At 55.5% G+C, this 18,158-nt stretch overlaps 2 protein-coding genes across 11 annotated transcripts in view; one reads left to right on the forward strand and one right to left on the reverse strand.

Annotated features, from left to right (window-relative positions):
- The window catches only part of HIP1R (huntingtin interacting protein 1 related), a 28,176-nt gene extending 23,254 nt beyond the window's left edge, over window positions 1-4,922 (forward strand). For all 6 annotated transcript variants that reach the window (XM_019038921.4, XM_019038922.4, XM_031016631.3 and 3 more), the window contains exons 19-32: window positions 137-284; window positions 378-464; window positions 866-973; window positions 1,085-1,221; window positions 1,449-1,559; window positions 1,795-1,853; window positions 2,056-2,086; window positions 2,157-2,219; window positions 2,429-2,529; window positions 2,684-2,789; window positions 2,921-3,044; window positions 3,136-3,197; window positions 3,313-3,519; window positions 3,706-4,922. In XM_019038921.4, coding sequence (XP_018894466.1) covers window positions 137-284; window positions 378-464; window positions 866-973; window positions 1,085-1,221; window positions 1,449-1,559; window positions 1,795-1,853; window positions 2,056-2,086; window positions 2,157-2,219; window positions 2,429-2,529; window positions 2,684-2,789; window positions 2,921-3,044; window positions 3,136-3,197; window positions 3,313-3,519; window positions 3,706-3,753 — 1,392 coding nt within the window. In that variant the 3' untranslated portion in view covers window positions 3,754-4,922. The remainder of the gene's footprint in view (window positions 1-136; window positions 285-377; window positions 465-865; window positions 974-1,084; window positions 1,222-1,448; window positions 1,560-1,794; window positions 1,854-2,055; window positions 2,087-2,156; window positions 2,220-2,428; window positions 2,530-2,683; window positions 2,790-2,920; window positions 3,045-3,135; window positions 3,198-3,312; window positions 3,520-3,705) is intronic.
- A 2,466-nt stretch (window positions 4,923-7,388) lies between these two features.
- VPS37B (VPS37B subunit of ESCRT-I) overlaps window positions 7,389-18,158 on the reverse strand; it is a 31,473-nt gene continuing 20,703 nt past the window's right edge. For 3 of the 5 annotated variants that reach the window (XM_004054072.5, XM_019038926.3, XM_019038927.3), the window contains exons 2-4: window positions 12,964-13,135; window positions 10,546-10,628; window positions 7,389-9,672 (exon numbers count right to left, since the gene is read on the reverse strand). In XM_004054072.5, the coding sequence (XP_004054120.1) occupies window positions 9,181-9,672; window positions 10,546-10,628; window positions 12,964-13,135 (747 nt within the window). In that variant the 3' untranslated portion in view covers window positions 7,389-9,180. Of the gene's footprint in view, window positions 9,673-10,545; window positions 10,629-12,963; window positions 13,136-13,285; window positions 13,953-14,060; window positions 16,969-18,158 lie in introns of those variants that run through there. The other 2 variants (XM_063694442.1, XM_063694443.1) reach the window with 2 other exon arrangements.

Below are 18,158 nucleotides of genomic sequence, written 5' to 3' on the forward strand. Positions count from 1 at the left end.
TAGAAATCTCCACCCCCCTGACCCGTGAGGGTCTCAGCTGGGCTCCAACTGGTGGCCCATGGGTCGGTCCGGGGCTGGGGCACATCCTTGGCCTTGGGGAGGGTCTCTAACCTGCCCTCTTCACCCCCATTGCCAGGAGTCTCAGGAGCAGGGGCTGCGGCAGAGGCTGCTGGACGAGCAGTTCGCAGTGCTGCGGGGTGCTGCTGCCGAGGCCGCGGGCATCCTGCAGGATGCCGTGAGCAAGCTGGATGACCCCCTGCACCTGCGCTGTACCAGCTCCCCAGGTAGACAGTGGGGCCACACTCAGCCACTCCCCTGCCTCCTTCCCATCCCTGAGCAGCGGGTGGCAGGGGCTTCAGTTCTCCTTGTGCTTGCAGACTACCTGGTGAGCAGGGCCCAGGAGGCCTTGGATGCCGTGAGCGCCCTGGAGGAGGGCCACGCCCAGTACCTGACCTCCTTGGCAGGTGAGTGTAGCCAGGGCAGGGCAGAGGCGGGGCCTGTGTCCCAGTTCCAGCGCCCATGACCACCTCTTGCCTTTTGGGAGGTTTACAGACAGCAGGGACCTCTCTGGGAAGCCAAGCAGATGCCCCCTGCCTGCTCCTTCCCAGGAACCACCCCTGTCCTGTGGACAAATAGGCTTTTGCCTCTGGGGCCTGGGCCACCATATGTCTGCAGGTGGCAGGGCACTGAAGGGCCCGGGGCCACACACACTGTGGTGTGGTTCCCACTGCCTCCTGGACGTCGTCTTGCCGAGCCCTCGTTTCTTCTTCCTCCTCCTCCTGGGATAGCTGGCCACCGACGGTGGTCCCAGTGCTAGTGTCTCAGTGTCATCCTCCCCCAACCTTGGCCCCACCCACCCGCACAGACGCCTCCGCCCTGGTGGCAGCTCTGACCCGCTTCTCCCACCTGGCTGCGGATACCATCATCAATGGCGGTGCCACCTCGCACCTGGCTCCCACCGACCCTGCCGACCGTAAGTGGGTCCTGGGATGGCAGGTTCTGTCCGCCTCACTAGCTTGTCTCCCCTGGGGGTCCTTATGGGGCCTGTGGGGGGGGCTCCACTCACGGTCCTTTCTCACCCCAGGCCTCATAGACACCTGCAGGGAGTGCGGGGCCCGGGCTCTGGAGCTCATGGGGCAGCTGCAGGACCAGCAGGCTCTGCGGCACGTGCAGGCCAGCCTGGTGCGGACACCCCTGCAGGGCATCCTTCAGCTGGGCCAGGTGAGGCACAGCTGAGTGTGGGTTTGGGAGGCTTGGGCCTGCCTCTGACCTCTGCACCCACCTCTGGGTTGGCTGAACAGGTGTTTGTGCGTGGAGCCTGCAGCCTCAGGACACAGGGTGGGGACCATGCACCCTCCTCGATCCCTGTGGCCCCCAACCTCTTTCCCAGGCTGCCCGTGGGATTGGGGGGATGGAGGCTACCCCTGTCTGACTCCCATCCTCACCAGGAACTGAAACCCCAGAGCCTAGATGTACGGCAGGAAGAGCTGGGGGCCATGGTCGACAAGGAGATGGCGGCCACATCCGCAGCCATTGAAGATGCCGTGCGGAGGATCGAGGTGAGCACGGGATCTGGGGACTCCCCTCATTCCTGTGGAGCTTTGGGGGCCGGAGGCCCCAACTGGGCTGGGTACAGGCTGCACCCACTCCTGCTCTCAGCCTCCAGACAGAGGACAGATGGTGTTTTCCAGGGGCCTGTGAGGTCAGAGCTGAGAGGACAGGAGGCAGCCCTGGCTTTCCCAGGACCACAGTCCCCTCCTCCCAGCCAGCTCACGGCTCTGTTCTTGGGTGCAGGACATGATGAACCAGGCACGCCACGCCAGCTCGGGGGTGAAGCTGGAGGTGAACGAGAGGTGAGCCCCCCTTCTGTCCCCCCAGGCCCAGCCTGAGGTGGGCTCCCCGTGGCCCCTAAGGTTCTGCTCACAGGAAAGGAAGGCCTGGCTCAGAGCAGACACTCCTTCCCCACCTGCTGAGCCCTGCTGTGGCCAGGTCCGCCATGGCGTCGTGTGGGCTGCTCTGCAGAGCGGCAGCTAAGTCTCTTCTTCTCTCCCCCAGGATCCTCAACTCCTGCACAGACCTGATGAAGGTGAGGGGCTGTGACCCGGGGGGGTCTGCACCTGGAGGGCCACCAGTCATGGCTGTCTTGGTCTCGGCAGGCTATCCGGCTCCTGGTGACAACATCCACTAGCCTGCAGAAGGAGATCGTGGAGAGCGGCAGGGTGAGGGGCTGGCAGCAAGGCACAGTCCACAAGGAGCCTGACCCCCAGCCTAGGTCACCCTGGGCATGAGACCCTCCACCCCCTACCACAGGGAGGCCTCAGGGATGCGCCCTATGGCCAGAGTGAGGGGGAGAGGGCCCTTGAGGACCCCTTTCCACCTTTGGTGTCCTTGACTGGCATGTCCTGCCCTGTTCTCCTGTCGCCACTAGGGGGCAGCCACGCAGCAGGAATTTTACGCCAAGAACTCGCGCTGGACCGAAGGCCTCATCTCGGCCTCCAAGGCTGTGGGCTGGGGAGCCACACAGCTGGTGTAGGTTGCCCTGTGTGGGGGGGGCAGGGGGCTGCTTCCTGCCAGTTGGAGCAGTTTGGGGGTCAACAGGGTGCAGGGAGTAGAGGGGGTGTGGAGTGGTGCCAGCCGTCCGTGGGGTCAGAGACCCTGGCCCTGACTGGCCCTTGCCCCGCAGGGAGGCAGCTGACAAGGTGGTGCTTCACACGGGCAAGTATGAGGAGCTCATCGTCTGCTCCCACGAGATCGCAGCCAGCACGGCCCAGCTGGTGGCAGCCTCCAAGGTGAGCTTGCACGCCGACAGCAGCACACCGGGCTCTGGGCCCAGCTTGGCCTGGGCTGTGGCTGCCAAGCCCAGGCCTGCTGCTGCCCTGAGCTGGGAGACCTGGGCCCACCCTGACCTCTTGCCCCTCAGGTGAAGGCCAACAAGCACAGCCCCCACCTGAGCCGCCTGCAGGAATGTTCTCGCACAGTCAATGAGAGGGCTGCCAATGTGGTGGCCTCCACCAAGTCAGGCCAGGAGCAGATTGAGGACAGAGGTGAGTGCCAGGTGCCAACGGGGGCTGCTGGCTCCCAAGGCTGAATGGGGGTGGGCGCCCAGATGTTCACCCCCTTGCCCTCCGGCCACAGACACCATGGATTTCTCCGGCCTGTCCCTCATCAAGCTGAAGAAGCAGGAGATGGAGACCCAGGTAGGCGCCCATGGCTGCCCCGTGACCTCTGAGCTCATCCCTCGGGCGAAGCCTGGACCCAGGAGAGAGCTCCCTGGGGAGGCTGGGCTGGGCTGAGCAGGCCATGTGGCTACAGGTGCGTGTCCTGGAGCTGGAGAAGACGCTGGAGGCTGAACGCATGCGGCTGGGGGAGTTGCGGAAGCAACACTACGTGCTGGCTGGGGCATCAGGCAGCCCTGGAGAGGAGGCGGCCATCCGGCCCAGCACTGCCCCCCGAAGTGTAACCACCAAGAAACCACCGCTGGCCCAGAAGCCCAGCATGGCCCCCAGACAGGACCACCAGGTGCCGTCTGCACTGGGATGGGGGAGTTCCTGGACGGGGGTGCTGTCCCCAGCCCTAGAGGGGCACATGGTGCACGTCCCTGGGGAAGTCAGGGACCACTGACACCATGCAGGGAGGAGCTTGCTCCTGGTGGGGCCCCAGGAGCCTGGCCGTGACCACTGACCCCCCCACCTTTAACCCCTGCAGCTTGACAAAAAGGATGGCATCTACCCAGCTCAACTCGTGAACTACTAGGCCCCCCAGGGGTCCAGCAGGGTGGCTGGTGACAGGCCTGGGCCTCTGCAACTGCCCTGACAGGACCGAGGGGCCTTGCCCCTCCACCTGGTGCCCAAGCCTCCCGCCCCACCGTCTGGATCAGTGTCCTCAAGGCCCCTGGCCCTTACTGAGCCTGCAGGGTCCTGGGCCATGTGGGTGGTGCTTCTGGATGTGAGTCTCTTATTTATCTGCAGAAGGAACTTTGGGGTGCAGCCAGGACCCGGTAGGCCTGAGCCTCAACTCTTCAGAAAATAGAGTGTTTTTAATATTCCGAGCTAGAGCTCTTCTTCCTACGTTTGTCGTCAGCACACTGGGAAACCGGGCCAGCGTGGGGCTCCCTGCCTTCTGGACTCCTGAAGGTCGTGGATGGATGGAAGGCACACAGCCCGTGCCGGCTGATGGGACGAGGGTCAGGCATCCTGTCTGTGGCCTTCTGGGGCACCGATTATACCAGGCCCTCCAGCTGCGTGGTCTCCGCAGACCAGGCTCTGTGTGGGCTAGAGGAATGTCACCCATTACTCCTCAGGCCTGGCCCTCGGGCCACCGTGATGGGAGCCCCCCAGGAGGGGTCAGATGCTGGAAGGGGCCGCTTTCTGGGGAGTGAGGTGAGACATAGCGGCCCAGGCGCTGCCTTCACTCCTGGAGTTTCCATTTCCAGCTGGAATCTGCAGCCACCCCCATTTCCTGTTTTCCATTCCCCCGTTCTGGCCGCGCCCCACTGCCCACCTGAAGGGGTGGTTTCCAGCCCTCCGGAGAGTGGGCTTGGCCCTAGGCCCTCCAGCACAGCCAGAAAAAGCCCAGAAACCCAGCTGCTGGACCAGGGCCCTCAGGGAGGGGGACCCTGCGGCTAGAGCGAGCTAGGCCCTGGCTTTGCCCATCAGATTTGAACGAATGTGTGTCCCTTGAGCCCAAGGAGAGCGGCAGGAAGGGTGGGACCAGGCTGGGAGGACAGAGCCAGCAGCCGCCATGCCCTCCTGCTCCCCCGAGCCCTAGCCCTTTAGCCTTTCACCCTGTGCTCTGGAAAGGCTACCAAATACTGGCCAAGGTCAGGAGGAGCAAAAATGAGCCAGCACCAGTGCCTTGGCTTTGTGTTAGCATTTCCTCCTGAAGTGTTCTGTTGGCAATAAAATGCACTTTGACTGTTGTCACTGATGCCCCAGAGGGAGGGGCTGTGCCTGGCTCTTCATTCCTCCAGGGACACGTGTTCCCTTGTCTAGGCCCTGGCCAGGCGCTGGGGTGGGGACCTATTCGTGTCTGCATTTAATGCTAGAGTACTTGGGACTGCAGAAAAGCTCAGCAGGGCTGTCACTGGCTGTGTGTGTCCGCCTTCCATCTCTCTCTGGGAGGATTTATGGGCCTCGGGGCCCTCCTTTTACACAGGAGGCCAAGAGCCAGCTGCCTCCACAGAGGCCACCTGCACTCCCAGCCTCAATGCCCACAGCTTCCCTGGGGCTCCTAGCAGTTGCTGACCCCCTCAGTGTGTCTGAGACCATGCCTGACTGACAGTTGCTAAGTAAGCTAAGGTGGGGACCCTGACTCCCGGCTGGCTTGGACTTGAGCCATGGCCACACACAGTCTTTGCACTTACTGGAAACCTGGAAAGGTGTTCAGTCCCCGGGTGTGTGGCAGCCTCACAAGCACCCACTTTACCCAGGAGCACCACGCCAGAGGGAAGGCTGAGGTGGGGGAGCTCACCCTGTCCTACCCCCTGCCAAGATCACTGGCATTTATGGAGAAACAGGACAGGGTGGGTCAGGGGAGAGGAAAGGCCCCTTGGCTGGCTCCTGTATGGCCTCAGACAAGCCTCCCACCTGTGCCCAGGTCTCCTGGAGGATGAAGTGGGGCCTCAGCTGAGGCTGCGTAGCCAGGGTGCTTGTGCCGGGTGGTTAGGGTGAAAGGGCCTTGCAAACTGACCACGAGGGCTAAGACAGACCCCGTGCCTGGCTCTTGTTTACAAGGCAAGATGGCTTCAGAAACACTAACGGAACTGATTCTCCACCAGATACAAATGAAAATCCACAGGCATTGACAATGCTTAACTGATCATTCTTGAGTCCTCAATGACCAAACTTTTTTTTGAGATGGAGTCTTGCTGTCACCTAGGCGGCAATACAGTGGCGTGCCCTGGCTCACTACAACCTCCTCCCGGGTTCAAGACATTCTGCCTCAGCCTCCCGAGCAGCTGGGATTACAGGCGTGTACCACCATGCCTGGCTAATTTTTGTATTTTTAGTAGAGATGGGGGCTTTGCCATGTTGGCCAGGCTGGTCTCGAACTCCTGATCTCAAGTGATCCGCACCCCCCACCTCAGCCTCCCAAAGTGCTGGGATTCCAGGCCACTGTGCCTGGCCGAAACCTTTAATTGAACAGGCTGCCTCAAGTGTGGGGCTAGAAAGCAGGAGCTTGGGGTCTGGTCCTGCTCCCCCACCCTCTTGGACCTGTCACTGCCTCTCCCTGGTCCTCCTTGTGAACGGGACACACAGCAGGAAAAGAGGCTCCCACAAGGCAAGGTTCATGAGCCACAAGACTCTGTGAAGTCCAGCATCCTCACTGGAGTGGACAACAGATTTGGCTATAAGCTTCCTGGCAGCCACTGGGGAGAAAGAAACTCACACACTTTTTCTTTAAGGCTAATGGCTTCTCAGGAAATGCTTCCCTCTTCCTCACAGAAAAACCACAGAAATTTCTCCTGCACATTCTCAGAACAATGATGTGCCAGGAATGGCAGCTATTACAGGAGACAGCAACAGGTGAACTTGCTCTCATCTCAGTTCCTCAAGTCCCTTGCAGGGGCATTGTGACCCAGATACACAGCTTAGCTGGGGTGGTGAGGACGCAGGCACACGGCTCAGCCGGGGCGGTGGGCATACCTAGCTGCAGGCGCACGGCTCAGCCGGGGCGGTGGGCATACCTAGCTGCAGGCGCACGGCTCAGCCGGGGCGGCGGACACACATAGCTGCAGGCGCACGGCTCAGCCGGGGCGGCGGACACACATAGCTGCAGGCGCACGGCTCAGCCGGGGCGGCGGACATACATAGCTGCAGGCGCACGGCTCAGCCGGGGCGGCGGGCACAGGGCAGTTCCGTAGCTGTGCAAGGAGGCAGGGTTTGCAAGGTCCCCTCCTCTCGGCCTAGAGAAGGAAGCAGCACCCACTGGGCTTTGAAGTGGGCAGAGGCAACTGCCTTCTTGAAACACCTGCTGGCAAGTCCCCAAAGCAAAACATCAGAGCCACTGGTTTTCCCACTAAGAACCAACACAGAAAATCCTAACAAGTACCATTCACACAGCACACGGCGGCAACCTCACAGACAGAGAGTAGGCACAGTCTGAGCCCTGAGGTCACCCTCAGTCCCCTACTTGGACACAGTGGCTGTGATCCTGAAGACACGCTCTTGAGACACAGAACATGCCCTGTCAGTGACTGCTGTTTATGAGACTGGTGACCAAGAGGGTAAGAGGCCCCACCTGTGCCAGGGGCCCTGGACAGGCAGAGATTTTGTCTTCAGCTTCAAAAACAGACGTCCCAGCCAGCTTCCCTGCTGGAACTTTGATCACTGATGTTTCAGAACCAGACATGAACATCCACATCCCCAAGTAAATAAGTGACAGGCCTGTTATTAATAATTCTCTATTTATTAAAAAGGGTCCTACAGCTTTACAGCCACAGCACCGGACACGGCCCTGAACAGCGATGGCGAGCCTGGCCAGGGGCCGCTTTGCAACTTCAATGCCAAGCTCACGTTTGGCTGCGACCGTGGCCAGGCTGTGGCATCCCCGACAGCGGCCGGTGGCGGAGGTATGGGGGCGGGTGGCACCGCTCACTCGAGATTCACAGAACATGGCAAGCCCGCCTGACTGGCATGGCAGTGAATCGTCCTGTATAGCTTCATTTCCTTTAAGAAAACAGTTACAGTAGAGTTCAAGTCCGAGAGTAGGAATGTACGGTCACTGAGGACAAAAGGCAGTGGCCTGGCCCATGGCCCAGTGGGACAGACCCCGCTTCAGTTCTGCCTTCTGTCACCCTGGCGGCTAGGCACAGGTCGGGGCCCTGGATGCCCGACAAGTGACAGGGGAGGGGCAGGCCAGAAGGTCCACTGGTAAGCACCTCGGCCTTTTCTGTCAACAGGTGCCACTGCCCCCTGCTGGGCCCTGGGCCTTCAGCACACATGGCACGTGAAGATGAGGTCCCACAGGGGTGGGGGGAAGAGCAGGTGCAGACGGTTGGAGTGCAGCCCCGTCCCTCAATCCCATGGGGCGGGCTTTCGCCAAACCCCTAACGTTGCCCACCCTGAGGCCCAGCCACCAGCCAGCCAGGGGCAGAGGATATTGGCTAAGGGTAGCCTGGGTCAAGGCGGCCGGACGTCTTGACCACCTGTAACAGGGCAATGAACTTGGACAAGCCCTTCAGAGAAAGCAGAGCCGGGGCCTTGCGCAGCCCCTAGCAGGTGTGAGTCCCGGCACCTGGGGAAGCTAAGGCACAGCACGGACACCCGAGGGGGGGCACCGTGTACTGCTTGCACAAAAGGAAATTGCATCCACTTCATCGGCATTTCAATCTGCTCAAGACAGTATCTGCATTTTTTATAAAATTTCCCTGAATGGTCTTGGGAGTGTCAAAAAAGTTTTTTCAATATAAAACAGGAAAATCACACACGTAGTAAAAATATTGGGGGATTATTTCTTCATAGAAACCTGCAGGGCCGGCTCCAGGCAGGAGGGAGAGGAGGAGCTGGGGACACAATTTGCTGTGCAAGTCCCACTCGTGCGCTCCCCTCCCACACCGGTGGCCGTTCTCCGGCCTCTGGACTCGGCAGTGGGCCCAGTGCAAACTTTGCTTGTGGCTCTGAAGCAAGAGCAGCAGCCAGGTCAGGCGGTGACTATGGTGACCTCTCCCCAATAGATTCAGTGAGCAACAACGCAGCCACAGGTGGTGGCCCGGCCACGGTGCTCTTCCAGGCCGGCCGGCGCCCACCCGCCCTCACCAGGGCTGCAGTGGCCGGTGGGTGAGACACATAGGACTGTCTTTCGAAAATAAAATAAGTATCATGAACCATGCTCATTAAATAAAACTGCAATAGGACCACGATTCTAAAATGGGACTGGGGGAGAGGCCTATTTCTTCCCAAACATGAGTTCATCAACGCTAAGATACTTAGAAATCACACGGAGAATGCAAACCGATGCAACGCACAGGTGTCAGGCTGCAACCCGGCACACACAACTGCCTTGTTGCCCAAAGCCTGGGCTCCTACTACTCACCACTGACCTACAGTTCTAAAATCAGACGGACACGCTGGCCCAGGGCCCCAGAGCCCTTGGCACAGAGCGGACCTCCAGCCTCCTTCCCGTGAGCAGAGCACAACACGCCAGGCGGAAGAAGTCTCCCGGGAAGGACCGCGCCGGCGCTCACTGGAGGATGAAACCCGGCTGGTGTGGAGGGAGCCGGGGCGGGGGTCTTTGAGGGAGAGGTGGCGGATATGGGGACACAAACTGCGAAGAGAATCCTTGCTGAGTGGGGAGGCCCACGCGGGGGGGCAGGGGCGGGCACTGTAATCCTGGGTACGGCACGGCCTGTCCCGAACTCATGGCCGCAGTAAACGGGGTGGCTAAGCGTCCTGCAGGCACCGGGGGTGGTGGGGGGGGGATGCGCCGAGGTGCAACGGCGGGGGGCCCACTGGCCTCTGGGGCAGGGTAGGGAAGGGGGGCGGTAGGTGCCAGTTCGGGCAGCCTGGGGGGCAGCGGGGCCAGGGCCTGCGGGAGTCTCTGCCCCTTTAGCACCATCTCCTGGAGCTTCTCGATTTTCACCCGTCGCATGTGGGCCAGTTTCCGTTTGCTCTGATAGACATCAATGAAGGAATCCAGAGGAAGTTCTCCATCCAGAAACTTCTCTGCCATGTTCTGAAAGAGGCAGAAACCTGGTTACAGGGACAGCCAGATGGGGAGGATGCTCCCTTCATGGTCTAGGCACAAGGAGAGGCAACGCCCAGCTGCTTCCAACACTGCCCCCTCCCTGTAACCACCCAGAGGGACTCGCTCCTGCTCCAGATCCCAGAGGTCATGGGCTCAGGCTTCAGCATGAGCTGCCACTAGGTGGAGAGGACGACAGCCCTGCTGTGCACCCCACCACCAGCGTGACAGGCAGAGGAGCTGGCCTTTGGGTGAGGGCTCCGACTCCTGGGTCCCAGGCCTCTCTCGAGCCCGCTGGAGTCCAACACCTCCTTGCTTCCACCCGGCTGCACCCTGACTGACAGACTCGCCCTGGGTGGGTAAGCAAGACAGAAACACCTGTGCCCCCAGGGCTTCAGAGTTCATCGAGCCCAGCCCTATCTTGGCAAGACCCTGCCGGCCCCAGCCTGCAACAACTGCACAACATTCGACCTTGACTCATTTCCTTATAGCCTGGCGAGGCTCAAGGCTCTAATGCGCAGCTGGACGTGTCCCAGAAGCTCTGTAGCCTCCCCCCAGCTGGCCCTTGAACCACGGCACGTGGTAATTCGCCACTGGCCCCAGGGGCTGGCGTTCACAGGGTGGCACGCATGCCCTCTCTTGGCCCTCCCTCGGACCTGCCCTCACTCACCCTGCTGCTCCCTGGACCCCGGCCTGGCACTTTCCCCAGCACACAGGCCAGGCTGCCTGCTGGCATACAGCCCGCACACCTGGGAGGCACCACCTCCTGGCCGTGGCGGTGTGGCGCTCACGGTCCCTGGAGGCAGCAGGCCCACTGACTGCCCAAAGCGCCCCGAGGATTCCACCAAGGCTGGTTGGCTTTACCTCAGTGTCTTCCTCAATCTTGGCCCCTTCTGCCTGAAGAAGTGCTAACAGGGTCTCCAAGGAAGCGCTGCTAGACTGTCTGTCTGGAAAAAAAGCAAGAGGTATGACAAGAGTGAGAGGTGTCCAGGTAAAGCCCTTCATGATGCCAACCACGGCAGGATTGCACCTTCCTTTCCAGGAAGCTGAATGTGAAAGGCTTGAAAACCTACAGGGGAACAAGTGCACCAAGCCAGTGCCCAGGGGCCAACATCCCATGTCAGAGCAACCTGTGTCACCAGCTGCTTCTAGAGCCAGCTGTTTTCAAATATGGGGCAGTGACATTCTCATCATGCCACTTTGTATTTCCTTTATGTTTTGAGTGGTAACTTACATCGAGTATACACATCTTAAGTGTGTAAGTCAAATTTCCACATGTTTAACTGCCAACCACCACCCCCCAGATCCAGACACAGAACGTTTCCACCAGGCGCCCTCACGCCCACTGCACCCGCCAGATAACCCCTACACTGGCCTCCACCACCACAGAGGAGGTCCGCCTGCTCTTGACTCCACATCCTGGAATCAGAGAGTACAGGACATACTCTGCTGGCTTCTTCCATTCAGCACCGCGTCTCTGAGGCCCTGCTCAGGTCTGTGAATCAGTTCGTTTCTTTCCAATGCTGTGTAGTGTTCCATCGTGTAAACAGACTTTATGTGCCCATCACTCTGTAGACGGACATTTTTATTGTTTCCAAATTTTATTATAAGGTAATAAAGATACAACATTCTTGTACCTATCTTCTGAGAGACATTAATATCCACTTCTGTTGGGTATACACCCAGGAGCAGAGCTGCTGAGCTGCAGCGCATAACACTCTTCATTTTAGCAGGTGCTACCCAACAGCCTTCCCCAGGTGAAATGAGAAAAGGAGGCGGCTGTGGCAGTGCAGCCTGCAAGCCCCAGATGACCCACGGACACTCCTACCAGCAAGATGCACGGCACCTCACCAGCACTTGGTACTGCCAATCTTTTTACTTTTCGTCATTCTGGTTTGGGTGTATGATCATAAACTTTTACTGAAGTTAATGGAGAAAATGACAAGATGATAGCAAGTAGTGACAGATATCACTGTAAACCTCACTGCAGAAGGTGATCTTTAACCCAAACTCTTTAAAGGGATGGGGTCTCTGTCACCCAGGGTGGAGTACAGTAATGCAATCACAGTTCACTGTGGCCTCAGCCTTCAGAGTAGGTGGGACTATAGGCGAGCACCACCACCCCCAGCTTATTTCATTTCTTTTGTGGAGACACAGTCTCGCTCTGTCGCCCAGGCTGGAGTACAGGACTGCAATCATGGCTCACTGCAGCTTCAATCTCCAAGGCTCAAGCAATCCTCCTTCCTTAGCCTCCCAAGTAGCTAGGACCATAGGCGTGTGCCACCACCCCCAGCTCTGACTTTATCTAAATGTCCCTTTGATAACTATCAAAAGCACTCAGGATGCTCAACAATCTTTAATTCTGATGTCTCCTCCTAATGGCTGCAAATTAAAGTATGCCATTAAAATAAAGTGTTCCAGTGATGTGTTTTTTTTTTTTTTTTTTACCATTAACAAACAGCGTAAGACAAACGGGCAAACGTCATAAGACATCTGTTTAATATCATAATTCAGAAAGCTTTTTCTATGCTGTTTAGAGAAGGTGGGGTCTTGAATTTAAAAAGTGGTTAAGTCTCCTCTTCTAAACTGGTGACTGCTAAACTGGCTGGCTTCCTCCTAATCTCCAGCCCCTTTTCCGGTAACTGCCCCGAGGTACCCATGTTTCTGCCACCTGCTTCACGCTGCAGACCCTGGAGGTGCGTGTGGACCTGGGCTGACCTCAGCAGTCACCACCACCAGTCAGGGCCACTGGGAGGAGGGGGCAGTCCTGCTATACACCCTGCCCTCTCGAACCGCAAGTGCAGAGAGGCCACAGGTCTGGGGGCCCTCCATATTCCATACATAAACTAGTCCAATACAGTGGCTCACGTCTGTAATAGCAGCACTTTATGAGGCAAAGGCAGGAGGATGGCTTGAGTTCAAGACCAGCCTGGGCAACACAGCAAGACAACCTCTCTGCAAAAAAAATGAAAAACTAGCCTGCTTGGGGTAGTGCACACCTGTGGTCCCAGCTACTCAGGAGGCTGAGGCAGGAGGATCACCTGAGCCCAGGAGGTCGCGCTGAGCCATGATTGTGCCACTGCACTCCAGTCTGAGAGATAGAGCAAGACCCTGTCTCTAAAAATAAATAAATAATATACATAAGCTATTTGTTCATTGCAGTAGAGTCGCTATCTTAACCTGAAATTGTTCCATAATATTTCTTTCCTGGTAGGGCAATAGCTTGAAAATGTGTCCTTCTCTCAACTCTTTATTCTCGAATGATCACCCTTAAAAAGTTACCTAATTTGGTCTTCTTTATCTGATAGGCTTCAAAGAGAACCTGGAGTTCCTGGTATTTCTGGGTCAAGCGTGCTTTCAACGTGTCCAGCTGGGGCTGGTACAAAAGGTTTCCTTCTGCCAGGCTCCGGTTGCTGGCAAGTGTCATTTCTTTGTTAAGCTGAACATTCTGTGTCTGCAAGGAACACACAAGATGATGAGAACCAAAAGTATATCAGCTCCTAAACCCCTGAGGTCCCCACGCACACCCCAGGAGCCCACTGCAGCTGCTGCCACCTCACTGATCTCCACAGCTGGCACCGCATGCCAGGCAGATGCTACTGACCCGGAGCCAAGCCCCCTGGTTTCTCATTTGGAGCTGCTGCCCGTCGTAAAGAATGAGGCCGACTTCCTTCCAGCACGTTTCCAGGACAGGCTTTGTCCTGTGACTCCATGCAGAGCCTTCCCTGCCACGGCTGCGCTGTGACTTGAATTCCTTACTACGGCCATTGTGCTTGCAGAAGTAAACAGCTGTAAAGATTTAGAATCTGATTTTTTTCAAAACAAGTTTCTGCTGCTCCCGAGGAAGTTAAGGAATCACTTATCAGCAGGAGACCAGTTGGCATGATGTCAATTCAGGCTTCATAAGCAGGCTAAGAGGTCCAACTAGCAAGCTGAAGAGACCCTGGGAAGGAACTGTGTTTCCAGCCACCGGGGTTCCTCTGTCTCTCCCATGCCCACCCCAGCTCTTCTGAGCCTTCCAGCTCCTAGCTGTTGGTGGGTGAGCAAAGCCGACCAAAAGCTGGGGGAAGAGGGGGGACATATTTTGCCCATCAGGGATTTCATTTTGTCGTTTAAAGCAATGACAGGCTACCCTGGTAGGTAGAGAAGAAGCCACATGCCCAGAACTTAGGGGAGAACGACAGGAGTAGAAGGTCTGAGAAAAAAAGGCAAAACGCTCCTAGCAAAACTTGGCCAAAGTTTAAATAAAAAACACAAACGCGTGGGTACCCTAGTTCCCTTATTCACTCACTGGTGATCGGCTTCCTCTACCACAGCCCAGCCGCCGCCACCTCACTTTCCTTCCACACCGTCAGTTTCAACAGCATGCGCTTCCTTACCCAGTGTGTGTCCCTGTTTCTCTTTAAGCAGCTCTTCTTCAACCCCACCCCAGTCATCTCATTTTCCCCTTAATATTTTCTACCACCCCACCCAGGCTATTTTTGCTGCAACTTCCTTCCTCTTGGTAGCTCGAGTATAGATTCCTGGCCATGCTGCCTCTGCTCCCCACCCCCAGTCATACACGTTGATTGCTGTCATAGTTCCTGGTGCGCTCACACGAGTGCACACGCACCACACACACAAGGAAGAGGCTCAGGGAATCAGAGAACAAAGAAGCCCTTGGATCCATGCCTCAATCAGGAGATCCCTAACCCCAGCAGGAGGGCTCTTTTCAGCAGACAGTGATCTGCATCTCCAGACGACAGCTGCACCCAGGGCCCTAAAGATCAGGCTCTGCTGAAAACCCAACAGGATTTAAATGACAATGAAAACCAAACCTCTCTCCCAACTCTAAAGTAAAAGCTAGGAGTGTCCCCGAAATGTGGGTGGTAGAAATGCTTTCATCTCTTCTGATGCCTTTAGCAAAAAAGGAGAATCTTGGGACTGGAAAGACGCAGTTTCACTCGGGTTTCTGGTAAGCAGTGGGGCTCCCGTCACCCGCTTCCCCACCCACAGGGCGGCTCTCCATGGGCTTTCTATGCCAGGCCATGCAGAAGCGTCTTTCCTTCCATTGTTAAGCCATTTAAAAGAACAAACAAAAACCACTGTATGGCCACTCTGGAAAACAGGCACTTTTTAATAAAGCTGAACATGTAACTACCCTATGACCCAGAAGTTGTACTCTTGGGCATTTATATCAGAGGAATGAAAACTTACATTCAACAAAAACCTGCTCAGGACTGTTGAGAGCAACATTTATTTGTAACAATTAAAATCTAGACACAGCCCAGGTGTCTTTTAACAGGTGAATGGTTAAACAAGCTGCAGGCCAGCCAGGCCGCAAAATACCACTCAGCAGCAAAAGGAAGAAACTTGACTGGCGGGACTGAGAACGCTCTAGGGAATCACACTGAAGGAAAACAGCCAACCCCAAAGGGCCACTCACTCCATGACCCCATGCACACAACACCCTTGAAATACAAAATCACAAAAATAGAGAACTGATTAGCGGTGTGTGTGGGACTATAAAAGGCCGACATGACGGATTTGCACGGGGACGGAGCCGTCCTGATGTTCTGTGTCCTGGCAGTATCAGTGCCCCGATCCTGGTGCTGAGAGTGCGTTGAATTTCACCAGATGTTACCCAGGGGGCAGCTGGGAGAAGGGGACACAGGATCTCTCTGTATTCTTACAACTGCATGTGAAACTATGAGCATCTCAAAATAAAATTTAACTGTAAATACAACCACCAACCACTGCTGAGATGGCTTTCTCCTGCTGGTCTCACCTGGCGGATGAGGAGAAGGGCACATTGTCCAGGCTGCATTCAGAGACAGGCCTCGTGCTCCTGCTCCCAGCCCCACAGTTCTGTGTGTTCCATCACTCTCAATCAATTATTTGTTCAATAAACATTTACTGAGCGAGTATTATCTGCCACGCCTGGGGTTAGGCACAGGGAATTCTGAGAAACAGGAGTGCTCCCACCCTCAAATAAACTGAGTCAAGCATAAATGGAGCCAAACTCATCAGCCCTGATCTGTGAGGCCCCAAATGGCCTGGTCCCCACCATCCCTTCCCGGTCAGTTCTGAGAAAGGAGGTCCCTAACCATCCTGCCTACACCAGCAGCCACCCTCTGTCAGCGCCCATGTCTTTCGTGGCATCGTCACTGTCATCAGTGAAGATTACATCTGTTGTCTCAATCACTGTCTGTCCCAACACTGAATACAGACGACACACTTGTCTTTGGCATCCCAAGCACTTTGCACACATCTGCCACTCAGTGAAGATCTGCTGAATGAATCAGAGAGCCCCCCACAACCCCAAAAAAGCCAAAATTCACTCAAAGCCAAGCCTGGCAAATAAGGGAGGTAACAAAACTGTGGAGGAAAAAAAGCGACCTAAGTTTGTTGAGCGCTAAGTGCCTCCAATCCTTGATGAGGCAGAGGCGCTCCCATCAGAAAGTCACTAGAGACTGGGTCTGAGGGAGGGTGTCACGCTGGACCTTAAAGTAATTGTCAAACAGAATTTCCTCAAAAGTCCTCAGTCAAGGTAGCACACAGCAAGTGCAGGTCTCCCACGCAACCACTTGAAAGACAGCGCTCAATGCAGCACCGACCGACATTCCAGCAGGCGGCCTAGACTACCCCACAGCAGTCTCAGCCTCGGCTGTGCCTTACGATCCCCGTTTACTGGGGAGTAGGGAGGCTGCTGTTACAAATCTCAATGTCCTGACCAACCCCTACCTGTCGAGCTCCTCAGGAGGGGCCAGGCATGGATGCTGCCTTCAAAGCTCCCTGCTGATACATACCGCTAAGCTGAAGACTTTTGCTTCAGTTTCACCATAAAAATGCATCTACAAAGAAAATCTTATTTCCGTAGGGTTTAAGTCAAGTCAAAATCACTTGTCCTACATATTAGAAAGTCCTAGAGGAGAAGAACACAAGGAAAGCGTGGACTATAATAAAAAGACAACTCACGTGTCCACATTTCTGGGGTGTGGGGAAAAAAGGCAATTTGTTTTGTATAGGACACACATAAGCCACCAGGCATCAAAAGAGGCCAAATAAAACTCCAACTGAGGCCGAGTGCGGTGGCTCACACCGGTAATCCCAGCACTTTGGGAGGCTGAGGCAGGCGGATCACCTGAGGTTAGGAGCTCAAGACCAGCCTGACCAACATGGAGAGACCCCTTCTCTACGAAAAATACAAAATTAGCCGAGCATGGTGGCACATGCCTGTAATCCCAGCTACTCGGAGGCTGAGGCAGAAGAGAACTTGGGAGGCAGAGGTTGCAGTGAGCCAAGATCATGCCATTGCACTCCAGCCTGGGCAACAAGAGTGAAACTCCGTCTCAAAAAAAAAAAAAAAAAAAAAAAAAAACTCCAACTGAGGACTGTTAAACTGGCAGTGATTTTTTTAATATCCTTTGGGTATTCAGATGTTTTCATACAAATACGATAACTTTTTTTTTTTTAATTGAGACAGAGTCTCGCTCTGTCACCAAGACTGGAATGCAGTGGCGTGATCTCAGCTCACTGCAGCCTCCGCCTGCCAGGTTCAAGCAATTCCCGTGCCTCAGCCTCTCGAGTAGCTGGGATTACAGGTGTGTACCACACCTGGCTAATTTTTTTTTTTTTTTTTGTATTTTTAGTAGAGACGAGGTTTTGCCACATTGGCCAGGTTGGTCTTGAACTCCTGACCTCAAGTAATCTCCCTGCCTCGGCCTCCCAAAGTTCTAGGATTACAAGCATGAGCCACCACACCCAGACAGATACAGTAAATTCTAAGTGGCCACCCAGAGAATACCCACAGCACCCCGCAGGATAATGGCAGTAGGGACAATGGCCAGGATGCATGTGCTGAAGGTGGATGTCTTTTCTTAAGCACTGGATAAAACTTTTTAACACTCAAAACCTGCCCCAGAACACACCTTGGATGCTACAATCAATGTAGAAACTCTTTCCTCAATCTTTTCGTTGTTACAGTTGGAAAAAAAAAAAGGGGAGGAGAAACAACAGCTTTGTTCATTTGCAAAGCAAAGGCAAGCTGGCCAGGACAGGCCCGGGAGGCCTCCACGGGCGCAGCACACACCACTCAGCAAGGCCCAGATGGCAGCCACTCCGGCCACATACACCCGTCTCTCCACCCCTCTCGGACTGATTCCAGCCTCAATGTCTGTGACCAAATCTGTACAGTAAATCTGAGAATGCTTAGAGAGGTATTTTAGGAACCATCAAACTAAAAAAAAAAAAAAAAATCTTAAGTTGCCACTGTCTTTGTTTCATGGTAGGCACCAACAGATACCTGAAATTGAAAACAGTGATGCCAACCTCTTGATCATTCTCATGATCCTTTTTGTTAACCATAGAAAAGTCTTTTCAGGAAATAATCTCTCTGTGGTAAAGAAACATTCTTATAAATTTACTCAGTTTCACTTCAGTTTCCATTACTTCTCATAAGTGAAGAAAAATGAGATGCCTGATTACAGCATTTGTAG

The sequence above is a fragment of the Gorilla gorilla genome, chromosome 10 (genome assembly GCF_029281585.2).
Source record: "Gorilla gorilla gorilla isolate KB3781 chromosome 10, NHGRI_mGorGor1-v2.1_pri, whole genome shotgun sequence".
NCBI lineage: Eukaryota > Metazoa > Chordata > Mammalia > Primates > Hominidae > Gorilla > Gorilla gorilla.